The sequence below is a fragment of the Stegostoma tigrinum genome, chromosome 42 (genome assembly GCF_030684315.1).
Source record: "Stegostoma tigrinum isolate sSteTig4 chromosome 42, sSteTig4.hap1, whole genome shotgun sequence".
Classification (NCBI taxonomy): Eukaryota; Metazoa; Chordata; class Chondrichthyes; order Orectolobiformes; family Stegostomatidae; genus Stegostoma; species Stegostoma tigrinum.
Genome location: NC_081395.1, coordinates 3,085,814 through 3,099,330, shown reverse-complemented (window position 1 = coordinate 3,099,330; position 13,517 = coordinate 3,085,814). Strand labels below are relative to the sequence as shown.

The 13,517-nt window shown below is 49.4% G+C and overlaps 1 protein-coding gene across 5 annotated transcripts in view; it reads right to left on the bottom strand.

Annotated features, from left to right (window-relative positions):
* Window positions 1–13,517, bottom strand: part of eml3 (EMAP like 3) — a 90,730-nt gene that overhangs the window by 29,307 nt on the left and 47,906 nt on the right. For all 5 annotated transcript variants that reach the window (XM_059641639.1, XM_059641637.1, XM_059641641.1 and 2 more), the window contains 5 exons: window positions 8,843–8,871; window positions 5,839–5,871; window positions 4,957–5,080; window positions 3,619–3,768; window positions 2,940–3,009 (listed from right to left, as the gene is read on the bottom strand). In XM_059641639.1, coding sequence (XP_059497622.1) covers window positions 2,940–3,009; window positions 3,619–3,768; window positions 4,957–5,080; window positions 5,839–5,871; window positions 8,843–8,871 — 406 coding nt within the window. The remainder of the gene's footprint in view (window positions 1–2,939; window positions 3,010–3,618; window positions 3,769–4,956; window positions 5,081–5,838; window positions 5,872–8,842; window positions 8,872–13,517) is intronic.

Below are 13,517 nucleotides of genomic sequence, written 5' to 3'. Positions count from 1 at the left end.
CCATAGAGCTGCCTCACACTTCTTCCCTCTCTTGCCCCAATAATTCATTCCCCATCCTCTCACCTCACTCATTCTCTCACTCACGTAACACACAGGAACAAAAGAACGCCATACAGCTCATCAAATCTGCTCTGCCATCCCACATTCCATTGTTGCTACCATAATATTCAACTCCATTTTCCTGTCTTTTCCCCATAGCCCCAATTCCCTTCTTGATTAAAAATCTGACTATTTCAACCTTGAATATATTTAATGACCCAACCTCAAAATCCCTCTGCAGTGAAGAATTTCACACATTCACGAGCCTCAGAAAAGAAATTCCTCCTCATCTGTCTTATGTGTGATACCTTGTTCTATGCCTTTTGGTCCTGGACAATCTCTCAACAGGAAGCAATCTACCCTGTCAAGTCCCCCAAGAATCTTACACATTTCAAAAGAGTCACTTTATTCTAAAGTCCAATGAGTACACGCCCAATCTAGTCAGCCTCTCCTAATAAGACAGCCCCTCCATTCCTGGTGTTACCTTGAGAGCCTTCTCTGGACTGCATCCAATGCCAGTATATCTTTCCTCAGATACAGGATCCAAAACTGTTCACAGTATTCCAGCTATGGTCTGACTAGTGTCTTGTATAGTTTTCACTAAAAACCTATCTACGTTTATACTCCATTCCCTTTAAAATAAAGGCTAACATTCCATTTGTCTTTCCTATTACCCAATAAACTTAGATACCAGCTTTTTGTGATTTGTGGGCAAGGACTCCCAAATCATTCTGTTCTGTAGTTTTCTGCAGTCTTTCTCCATTTAAATAACGTTTATCTCCTCTATTCTTTCGACCAAAAGTGCAGAATCTCCCATTTTCCCACACTATATTCCATCTACCAAGTATGTGCCAACTTGCTCAACCTGTCTATATCCCTCTGAAGATCTTTGCATCATCCTCACCGCTCCCCTCCCATCTATTGTTGTGTCATCTGTAAACTTTGGAATAATACACTCACTTTCTTCATCCAAGTAATTAATGTATAGTCACTCCTCTGTATCCACAAGATTTCCGTTCCTGAGGATCTCCATAATTGACGAAATTCGCAAGTGCAGAGCTCATTAAAAGTAAGTTTAAAAATCACGAACTTTGCCCACGAATGTTGAGCTTTGTTGCTACTTATATTTTGGTGCTAATAGACAAGTGCATGATTTCAGATACAAAGGATTTTCTGTAAATCGTTGTGGAACCAGTACTGATCCATAGTGGCAGATTTCCAGCTTGAAAATACTCCCCTTTTCCTTTACAATTGACTCTAACATTTTCCCAATTGATAGATGTTAGGTTAACTGGTTCATATAATTAATTGATTTTTTGTCTCTCTCTCTCTCTCTCTCTCTCTCTCTAAGGACATCACATTGATACTTGGCCAATCATCTGGGACTTTTCCAGAATATAAGGAATCCTTGAAAATTACAACCAGGGCATTTGTTGTCTTCATTTTAAAATTCTAGCATGCAACCCATCGGTCTAGAGAACTTATCAGCCTTTAATTCTGTTAGTTTCCCTAGGCTTTTTCCTGTTGTGATAGTTATTTTGTCTATTTACTCTCCATATTGTGCCCCTAGATTATTTAGTATATTTACATTGCTGTCAGTGTCTTTTACCATGAAGATGGAAGCAAAGTAATTCATCAACCTCTCTACCATTTCCTGGTATCCATTATTGTTTTTCCAGCCCCATTCTCTCAAGGACCTCTTTACTTTAGCCACTCCCTTCCTTTTGAAGGAAGAAACTACTATCCTTTCTCATATTATTTGCTGGTTTGCCCTTAAAGGTTATGTTCTTCCTCTTCCTTATATTTTTGATCATCTTTTGTCAACTTTAAAAAAATTCCAATTCTCTGGCTTACTAACAATCTTTGCCATATTATTTGTTTGTTTTCTTTCAATCTGATGCCATCTTTAATTTCCTGGGTTAACCACGGTCAGATTATTCCCTTCTTAGAACCCTTCTTCCTCAATGAGATATATCTTTGTTATGAATCATGAACTATTTTCTTAAAGGTCTGTCAATGTTCCTAAACAGTCCTTGTTGCTAAACTTTTCTCTCAGTCTACAGCAGCCAACTCTGACTTTATTCTTTTGTAATTACCCTTCTTTGGCGTAGTTGTTTCTGACCTATGTTTCTCATGCTGAAACTGAAACTAAATTTTACCATGTTATGGTCATTGTTCCCTTAGGGGATCTTTGCTGTTAGATCATTTATTAAACTAGCCTCATTACACATTCCTAATCCAGTCTGATCGTGGTTGGATGCACAACAGATTGCTCAAGGCACCTGTCCTGAATACACACTATGATTTCTTCCTCATGGCTACTTGTGCTAATTTGATTTTCCCAATCTATGTAAAGATTAAAGTCACCCACAATTAAAGTACTGCCAATTTTGTGCATCTATACCATCTTCTGATTTATTCTCTGTCCTACAGAACAGCTATGGGGGCATGCAGTAATCCACCAGCGCTGTCTTCTCCTAGTTGCCACTGTATCTGTTACTCACTACCTAACTCTCTATTTCCCATTCTGTTTCTCTCTCCACGTTCTCTATACTTCTGTCCTCCTTGATCTCCAGTGGCTCTCTCACCAGAATAATTGTCAAAGTATGAACTGTAACATGATCCATCATCACTATGTGTATGTTAGGATCAGAGATGATTGAGATGTTGCAGGCCATTTTAATGAAGTGATTGTTTAGAGATGGTGGTGTAGTCACTCTGATTGAGTCCCATGGCTGGGGGAAGGCAGAGAATATAATGTCCATTTTCAATTCGGAGGTGGTGGTGAGAGATGTAAACACATTCATACTGTCTACTCACAGTAACTGAACAACCCACACTGACTAAATACAAACCGTGTCTCCCATAGCCTCAGTGGCTACTGGAACTTCACTCATTACCTTGCCATCCTTATCGACTCCAGCTGCCTGTCCCGATGCGATCCGCACTTTATCCGGGTGGACAGCCAAACTAGTGAAAAACAGCATGGTCTATTAATCCTGAATCCAATAAATCCTCAAAATCCTGCTGATATTCCACACACTACCCCCCCCCCAGCCCTCCAAACTCCATCCCTCTCATCATGGCTCTCAAATCCCTCAGTTCCATCCTCCTCCCTCTCACTTCCAACCATCCTCCAGATTGTAGAGACATCGTCAAGAATACCAAGTCTCCTCCTGGATTACAGATAGCCCAAACTCCCTTCAGTCTCCCCTGCCCCCATTGCTACTCTCAGCCTTTTGAATTTCCCCAAGTTCCTCTCTCAGAGTAGAGAGACAGACCTATTCGCCCCTCCCCTCTCAGACACACCCAAACCCCTACCTAGTCCCACGAGACTATCTATACACCCATCCACTCACCCCTGTTGACTCTCCAATCTCTTCAGTCCAATTCCGACCTTGAGCCACAGACCTCTGCCACACAAGCCACCACTCCAATCACTGACTAACTCCTGGTCCGTGATTGTGTCACTCCATAGACTTCACACTGTACATCAGAACCATTTTGCAGGATTACAGTCACCTCTACCTGCCCTGTCACCCAGTCCAGTCCATTCCCTCCAACAGCTCCCCATCTTACCAGCGTACACAGTCGGTGTGTTTGAGGTAGTGACGCTGTGCCCTCTCCTCGATGTTGAACAAAACCACAACGCAGGCAATAAAATAGACAATCTCACCCGAAGACAGCAAGTGCAGGTTGTAGCGAGAGTCCCGTCCTCTGTAACCATAGCTAGATCTGGTTAAGGAATGGTGGATGGGAGGGGCAAGCTAATAAATAAAACCTAACCTGTGCAGTTTATAAATCTTCCCAAGTTATGTCACTTGGCCAGGACACTCCACCCTATGGATTCTAAAAGTATCTAAACAGTGTTCACCAACTTTCCCACTAACCTCCATTTACATTTACTGATGGTGTCTAGACAGCTGGCTGCCCTACTAAAGAGTCTGTCTGGACAAAGTGACAAAGTCTATACTGAGCGTCAGCCAGCTGTGCCACTAACTTCTATCTAGACAGTGTGGTTAGATATCCCTGTAACCTTGGTCTAGACAGACTGACAGTGTCCAGAGATTGTCAGCTGACTGTCTCGGTCTCCTTGGTCTGGACAGTGTGACAAGGCCCCACCCTCTAGGTTCTTCAGAGTGACAATGCCAAGTCAATGTTAGCTGGCTGTCCCACTGTCTTGGTCTAGACAGAGTGACAATACCTAGACAATGTTAGCTGGCTGTCCCGCTCTCATGGTCTAGACAGAGTGACAATCCCTAGACAATGTTAGCTGGCTGTCCCACTGTCTTGGTCTAGACAGAGTGACACTCTCCAGACAATGTTAGCTGGCTGTCCCACTGTCTTGGTCTAGACAGAGTGACAATCCCTAGACAATGTTAGCTGGCTGTCCCACTGTCTTGGTCTAGACAGAGTGACAATCCCTGGACAATGTTAGCTGGCTATCCCGCTCTCTTGGTCTAGACAGAGTGACATTCCCTAGACAATGTTAGCTGGCTGTCCCACTGTCTTGGTCTAGCCGGAGTGACAATCCCTAGACAATGTTAGCTGGCTGTCCCGCTCTCTTGGTCTAGACAGAGTGACATTCCCTAGACAATGTTAACTGGCTGTCCCACTGTCTTGGTTTAGCCGGAGTGACAATCCCTCGACAATGTTAGCTGGCTGTCCCACTGTCTTGGTCTAGATGGAGTGACAATGCCTAAACAGTAAATGTGCGAGAGTTACTGAGTGGCTGAGACGCAGCTGGAGTTCCCAGCATTTGTCTGATTCAGGAATGTGGAAGCTTGGAACTTATTCTGAGCTTTGTTGTTATAACTGACTGAGTTCAATATCCAAAGTTTAGAATGGATGGGCAGAGAAAATGGGAAAGGGAAAGGATGAGACACCATTGACTCTCTATTCCAGATCAGAGGATACACCCAGTCCAGTTTCAGTTTCTCCACTGGCAGCTCAGCCTTGAGGTCCTCAGTATTCTGGAGTTTGGATGGGACGTACATGGTGATTGGACGCCCTCGGAGGAACATTTTTATGGATATTCCCTCTGGAACAGTGAACAGGAGGAGCTCAGATTATAAAGCAGAAGGAGAATGAATATCTGGACACCTCCGCACCTCCCTCCCTTATTTCAATGGGCCTGTGGTGCTGCAGGCAGATTACTGGGTACAAGAGTTGTGGGAACAATGAACATTGGATATTAGGTTGGAACTGGTAAAACCCAGGTAGTGACGATTTGGAGGGTATAGCTTAGTGGTAGCCTGTTTTGAAATCAATGCATGTTGAGTGTAGTCCTTGGTATTGGTGAGTATTTCAAGAGCAGTTCTGGAGTAGTAAGGGCTTAGCTGGTTGTGTGCTTCGAGGGTAGTTCTCGGGATTCGGGGGTTTTGAGGGTAGTTCTCAGGATTATGAGTTTTGAGGGTAGTTCTTGGGGTGGTGAGTGTTTTGATGGTAGTTCTTGGCGGTAGTGAGTGCTTCAAGGGTAGTTCTCAGCGGTAGTCAGGATTCTGAGGATAGGTCTTGGAGATTATGAATGCTTAGAGGGTAACTCTTGGGGGTAGTGAGTGTTTCAAGGTAGGTTCTCATGGTTGTGAGTGTTTTGAGGGTTTCTTGGGTAGTGAGGGTTTTGAGGACAATTCTTGGGTGTTGTAAGTGTTTTGAGGGCTGTTATCAGGGATAGTGAGTATTTTGAGATTAGTTCTCAGAATTGTGAGGGTTGAGGAGTGGTGTTTGGTCGTAATGAGGGTTGCTGTTGTCTCTGTCACTGTTTCACTGTTTGGTCGATGAGGAAAGATAGGAGCTCACCCTGATTGTAGACTCCACGCCGGGAAACGGCACCTGAAAGGAAAAAGTGTTAGGCTTTCAGTGTATTTCACAGCTTTATGAAAAGTCAAAGGCAATTCAAAGCAAAAGACAAGGCGAAAGCATTCACAACAATTTTCAGCTAGATCTGGCACCGTCCAGTTCTGTCACCTCCCCGACACCGTCCAGACCCGACACCTCCCCGACACCGTCCAGGCCCGACACCTCCCCGACACCGTCCAGGCCCGACACCTCCCCAACACCGTCCAGGCCCGACACCTCCCCGTCACCGTCCAGGCCCGACACCTCCCCGTCACCGTCCAGGCCCGACACCTCCCCGTCACCGTACAGGCCCGACACCATTCAGGCCCGACACCTCCCCGACACCGTCCAGACCCATCACCTCCCCGTCACCGTCCAGACCCGACACCTCCCCGACACCGTCCAGGCCTGACACCTCCCCGACACCGTCCAGGCCCGACACCTCCCCGTCACCGTCCAGGCCCGACACCGTCCAGATCCGACACCTCCCCATCACCGTCCACACCCGACACCTCCCCCTCACCGTCCAGACCCGACACCGCCCCCTCACTGTCCAGACCCGACACCGCCCCCTCACTGTCCAAACTCGACACCTCCCCCTCACCGTCCAGGCCCGACGCCATCCAGAACCGACACCTCCCCGTCACCGTCCAGGCCCGACACCTCCCCGTCACCGTCCAGACCCGACACCTCCCCGACACCGTCCAGATCCGACACCGTCCAGATCCGACACCTCCCCGTCACCGTCCACACCCGACACCTCCCCTTCACTGTCCAGGCCCGACACCTCCCACTCACTGTCCAAACCCGACACCTCCCCCTCACCGTCCAGGCCCGACGCCATCCAGAACCGACACCTCCCCCTCACCGTCCAGTCCCGACACTGTCCAGACCTGACACCTCCACCTCACCGTCCAGGCCCGACACCTCCCCGACACCGTCCACACCCGACACCTCCCCCTCACCGTCCTGGCCCGACACGTCCCCGTCACCATCCAGACCTGAGACCTCCCCCTCACCGTCCAGGCCCGACAGCATTCGGGCCTGACACCTCCCCGACACTGTCCAGGCCCGACACCTCCCCGTCACCGTCCAGACCCGACACCATCCCGGCCCGTCACCGTCCAGGCCCGACACCTCCCCGTCACCGTCCAGGCCCGACACCATCCAGGTCAGAAACCACCCCAACACTGTCCAGGCCCAACACCTCCCCGTCACCGTCCAGGCCCGACACCTCCCCGACACCATCTAGGCCCGACTACTCCCCGACACCGTCCAGGCCCGACACCTCCCCGTCACCGTCCAGGCCCGACACCGTCCAGACCCGACACTTCCCCATCACCGTCCAGGCCCGACACTGTCCAGGCCCGACACCTCCCCGACACCGTCCAGACCCGTCACCTCCCCCTCACCGTCCAGGCCCGACACCTCCCCGTCACCGTCCAGGCCCGACACCATTCAGGCCCGACACCGTCCAGACCCGTCACCTCCCCCTCACCGTCCAGACCCGACACCTCCCCGGCACCGTCCAGGCCCGACACCTCCCCGTCACCGTCCACACCCGACACCTCCCCCTCACCATCCAGACCCGACACCGCCCCCTCACTGTCCAAACCCGACACTTCCCCCTCACCGTCCAGGCCCGACGCCATCCAGAACCGACACCTCCCCCTCACCGTCCAGACCCGACACCGCCCCCTCACTGTCCAAACCCGACACCTCCCCCTCACCGTCCAGGCCCGACGCCATCCAGAACCGACACCTCCCCCTCACCGTCCAGGCCCGACACCGTCCAGACCCAACACCTCCCCCTCACCGTCCAGGCCCAACACCGTTCAGACCCAACACCTCCCCAACACCGTCCAGACCCGACACCTCCCTGACACCGTCCAGGCCCGACACCGTCCAGGCCCCACATCTCCCCGTCACCGTCCAGGCCCGACACCTCCCCGTCACCGATCAGGCCCGACACCATCCAGTCCCGATACCTCCCCGACACCGTCCAGGCCCAACACCTCCCCGACACCGTCGAGGCCCAACACCTCCCTGAAACCGTCCAGGCCCGACACCTCCCCGGCACTGTCCAGGCCCGACACCTCCCCGACACCGTCCAGGCCCGACACCTCCCTGTCACCGTCCAGTCCTGACACCTCCCCCTCACTGTCTAGGCCCGACACCGTCCAGGCCCGACACCTCCCTGTCACCGTCCAGTCCTGACACCTCCCCCTCACTGTCTAGGCCCGACACCGTCCAGGCCCGACACCTCCCCGTCACCGTCTAGTCCTGACACCTCCCCCTCACTGTCCAGACCCGACACCTCCCCGTCACCATCCAGGCCCGTCACCTCCCCCTCACTGTCCAGACCCGATAACGTCCAGTCCCGACACCTCCCCGACACCGTCCAGGCCCGACACCTCCCCCTCACCGTCCAAACCCAACACCTCCCTGTCACCGTCTAGTCCTGACACCTCCCCCTCACTGTCCAGGCCCGACACCTCCCCGTCACCGGCCAGGCCCGACACTGTCCAGGCCCGACACCTCCCCGTCACCATCCAGGCCTGTCACCTCCCCTTCACTGTCCAGACCCGACAGCGTCCAGGCCCGACACCTCCTCGTCACCGTTCAGGCCCAACACCTCCCCATCACGTCCAGCCCTGACATCTCCCCGTTACCGTCCAGGCCCGACACCTCCCCGTTACCATCCAGGCCCGACACCTCCCCGTCACCGTCCAGGCCCGACAGCTCCCCGTCACCGTCCAGGCCCGACACCTCCCCAGCACCATCCAGACCCAACACCTCCCATCATTCCTGTCACCCTGTCTGAACCCCACTACACATCTAATGAATCCCATCACTCTCCTCTGCAGTTATTCACTTCCCTGTCCCCTCTACATCCTGAGGGCTTCTACAGATTCTGATGTAGTTGCAGGATGTCTCTGTACTCTGACGTTTTCCGATCCATTACCTGGACTCTGTATCAGCTCCTTGGTTCGGCTGCAGAAAAGGAGAGTGACATCTTTTAGCAAATTAGTGAGCAAATCATTTAGGCAGGAGAAGTCATTCCGGGGAATGAGGGAATAGCAGAGAGGTTGAACAAATAACTTGTGTCTATACTCACAATTAAAATCACAAATGACATGATGGAGGGTTTGAGTTAAAAACAGAGGCTGGATAGGCTGGGACATATTACACGGGAGCATAGGAGGGTGAGAGGTGACCTTAGAGGTTTATAAAATCATGTGGCGTATCGATAAGGAAATGGCAGGTTTTTTTTTCCCTAGGGTGGGGGAATTTCAAAACTGGAGGATATACTTTTGAGGTAAGAGCAGAAAGATTTAGAAAAGACATGTGAGGCAATCTATTTTTTGTTTACACAGAGTGGCTTGTGTATGGAATGAGCTGCCAGAGGAAGTGTTGGATGTTGGTACAGTTACACCATTTAAAACACATTTGGTTAAGTATGTGAATAAGAAATGTTGGAGGGATAATGGGGCACGTGCAGACAGGTGGGACTGGTTTAGTTTGGGATTATGGTCAGCATAAACTGGTTGGACTGAAGGCTCTGTTTCCATTCTGTGTGATTCTGTGACACAACAAATGTAGGGGTGACCAAGGGACGAAAAGAGGCAGGAACTTTAAATCATTGACATTCGATACAGTAGAAAAATGTAAGGAGTAAAAGCCTACATCCTAAGGTTCAAAAAGACGGAGCTGCAGAGAGATACTGCTTCTTGTTTTCCAAAGTTTCTCAGATTCCTCAGCAGTCCCAGTGACTGGAGTTTAGCAGATGTAACATAACTATTCAGAAAGAAAGGAGGAGAGAAAACAGGGACTGATAGGGCAGTTAACCTGATAGCATGTTATCAGGAAATTACTTCTGGGCTTTTGGTAAGGTGCCATTTCAAAGGTTATTGTGAAAAATAAAAGTTGATGGTGCCAGTGGTAACATATTGGGATGGATAAAAGACCTGACAGCTACAAGAAAACGGAGTAGTTATAAATGGATCACTTTCAGGTCAGCAAGAATGAGTAATGCATCACAGAGATGAGTGCTGGGACCACAACTATTTAGAATTCATACAAATGATTTGGATGAAGGGTTGGAAGATATGATGCTAAGTTTGATGATTACACAAAGGAAGTTAGCAAAGTACATTGTGAGGCTGACATAAGGACATAAAAGAGAATATTGATTGGTTCAGTGACTGGGCAATGATCTATCAAATGGAATGCATAGTATGGAACAATGTGAAAATGTCTGTTTTGACAGGAAGAATAAAAATAAGTATATTAGCTAAATGGTGAGAGATTTCAGAGCTCTGAGATGTAGAGGGATCTGTGTGGCCTTTTGCATGAATCACAAAAGGTTAGTCTGCAGATACAGCAAGTAATCAGGAAAACTAATCAGATGTTATTTCCTGCTCCTCTGATGCTGCTTGGCTTGATGTGTTCATCCAGCTCCACATCTGGTTATCTTTTAATCAGATGTTATGTCTTTTTGCGAGGGGAATGGACAATAGACAATAGGTGCTGGAGTAGGCCATTCGGCCCTTCAAGCCAGCACCACCATTCATTATGATCATGGCTGATCATCCACAATTGGTATCCTGTTCCTGCCTTATCCCCATAACCCTTGATTCCACTATCTTTAAGAGCTCTGTCTATCTCTTTTTTGAAAGTATCCAGAGAGTTGGCCTCCACGGCCTTCTGGGGCAGAGCATTCCATATATCCACCACTCTCTGGGTGAAGACGTTTCTCCTCAACTCTGTTCTAAATGGCCTACCCCTTATTTTTAAACTGTGTCCTCTGGTTCTGGACTCCCCCATCAGCGGAAACATGCTTCATGCCTCCACAGTGTCCAATCCCTTAATAATCTTATACATCTCAATCAGATCCCCTCTCGTCCTTCTAAACTCAAGCGTATACAAGCCCAGTCGCTCCAATCTTTCAACATATGATAGTCCTGCCATTCCGGGAATTGACCTCGTGAACCTACGCTCCACTCCCTCAATAGCAAGAATGTCCTTCCTCAAATTTGGAGACAAAAACTGCACACAATACTCCAGGTGCGGTCTCACCAGGGCCCTGTACAGCTGCAGAAGGACCTCTTTGCTCCTATACTCAATTCCTCTTGTTATGAAGGCCAGCATGCTGTTAGCTTTCTTCACTGCCTGCTGTACCTGCATGCTTGTTTTCATTGACTGATGTACAAGAACACCTAGATCTCGTTGTGCTTCCCCTTTACCTAACTTGACTCCATTGAGATAGTAATCTGCCTTCCTGTTCTTGCCACCAAAGTGTATAACCACACGTTTATCCACATTAAACTGCATCTGCCATGCATCCGTCCACTCACCTAGCCTGTCCAAGTCACCCTGTATTCTCATAACATCCTCCTCACATTTCACACTGCCACCCAGCTTTGTGTCATCAGCAAATTTGCTGATATTACTTTTAATGCCTTTGTCTATATCGTTAATATATATCGTAAACAGCTGCGGTCCCAGCACAAAACCTTGTGGTACTCCACTGGTCACTGCCTGCCATTCTGAAAGGGACCCGTTTATCACTACTCTTTGCTTCCTGTCAGCCAGCCAATTTTCAATCCAACTCAGTATTTTGCCCCCAATACCATGTGCCCTAAGTTTGTTCACCAATCTCCTATGCGGGACTTTATCAAAGGCTTTCTGAAAGTCCAGGTACACTATATCCACGGGTTCTCCCTTATCCATCTTCATAGATACATCCTCAAAAAATTCCAGTAGATTCGTCAAGCACGGTTTCCCCTTCGTAAATCCATGCTGACTCTGACCTATTCTGTTACTGCTATCCAAATGAGTCGTAATTTCATCTTTTATAATTGACTCCAGCATCTTTCCCACCACTGACGACGTCAGGCTAACCGGTCTATAATTTCCTTTTTCTCTCTCCCTCCTTTCTTGAATTGAATACAAAGTCAGGGAAGTTATGCTTTAGTTAAACAGGGTGAGACCACATCTGGAGTGGAGTGTACAGTATTGGACTCTTGATTGAGGGGAGGATGTAAATTGTTGAAGGCAGCTGAGAGAAGGTTTACCAAACTGATAACAGGAATGGTTGAACACAGCAGGCCAAGCAACATCTTAGGAGCAGGGAAGCTGACGTTTTGGGCCTAGACCCTTCATCAGAAATGGGGGAGGGGAAGAGTTCACCTGGACTACCTCTAACACCTCCAACACCTCCCTCCCCTTCCTGGACCTCTCTGTCTCCACCTCAGGCAACCACCCAAAAACTGATAATGGGAACTGCAGATGCTGGAGAATCCAAGATAATAAAGTGTGAAGCTGGATGAACACAGCAGGCCAAGCAGCATCTCAGGAGCACCTGAGATCTGTGCTCCTGAGATGCTGCTTGGCCTGCTGTGTTCATCCAGCTTCACACTTTATAATCACCCAAAAACTGATATCCGTTTCAAGCCCGCCAACTCCCACAGCTACCTAGAATACACCTCTTCCCACCCACCTTCCTGCAAAAATGCCATCCCCTATTCCCAAATCCTTCGCCACTGCTGCATCTGCTCTCAGGATGAGACATTCCACTCCCATACATCAAAGATGTCCTCGTTTTTCAAGGACCGTAACATCCCACCCCACAGTGGTCGAAAACACCCTCGACCGTGTCTCCTGCATTTCCTACAACTCATCCCTCACATCCCTTCCCCGCAATAACAACCAAAAAGGAATCCCCCCTTGTCCTCACCTACCACCCCACAAATCTCTGGATGCAATGCATCATCCTCCGACACTTCCGCCATCTGCAACCCGACCCCACCACCAAAGACATTTTCCCATCACCTTGTCTGCTTTCCGAAGAGACCCCTCTCTCTGTGACTCCCCAGTCTGGTCCAAACTCCCCTCTAGCCCCACCACACCTGGCACTTTTCCCTGCAAACGCAGGAAGTGCTACACCTGTCCTTACACCTCCTCCCTCACCCCCATCCCAGGCCCAAGAAGACTTTCCACATCAAGCAGATGTTCACCTATACATCTGCCAATGTGGTATACTGCATCTGCTGTACCCGTTGTGGTCTCTTCTACGTCGGGGAAACCAAGCGGAGGCTTGGGGTCCGCTTTGCAGAACACCTCCGCTCAGTTCGCAATAAACATCTGCACCTCCCAGTCGCGAACCATTTCAACACCCCCTCCCATTCCTTAGACGACATGTCCATCATGGGCCTCCTGCAGTGCCACAATGATGCCACCCGAAGGTTGCAGGAACAGCAACTCATATTCCGCTTGGGAATTCTGCAGCCCAATGGTATCAATGTGGATTTCACAAGCTTCAAAATCTCCCCTCCCCCTACCACATTCCAAAACCAGCCCAGCTCATCCCTGCCTCCCTAACCCATTCTTCCTCTCAGCTATCCCCTCCTCCCACAAGCTGCACCCCCATTTTCTACCTAACTTCATCCTGCACCTTGACCTGTCCATCCTCCCTGGACTGACCTATCACTTCCCTATCTCCCCACCTACACTCACCTCTACAGGCTCCATCCCCGCCTCTTTAACTTGTCTGACTCCTCTCCACCTATCTTCTCCTCTATCCATCTTCAATCCGCCTTCACCATCTCCCTATTTATTTCAGACCCCTCTTCCCCTCC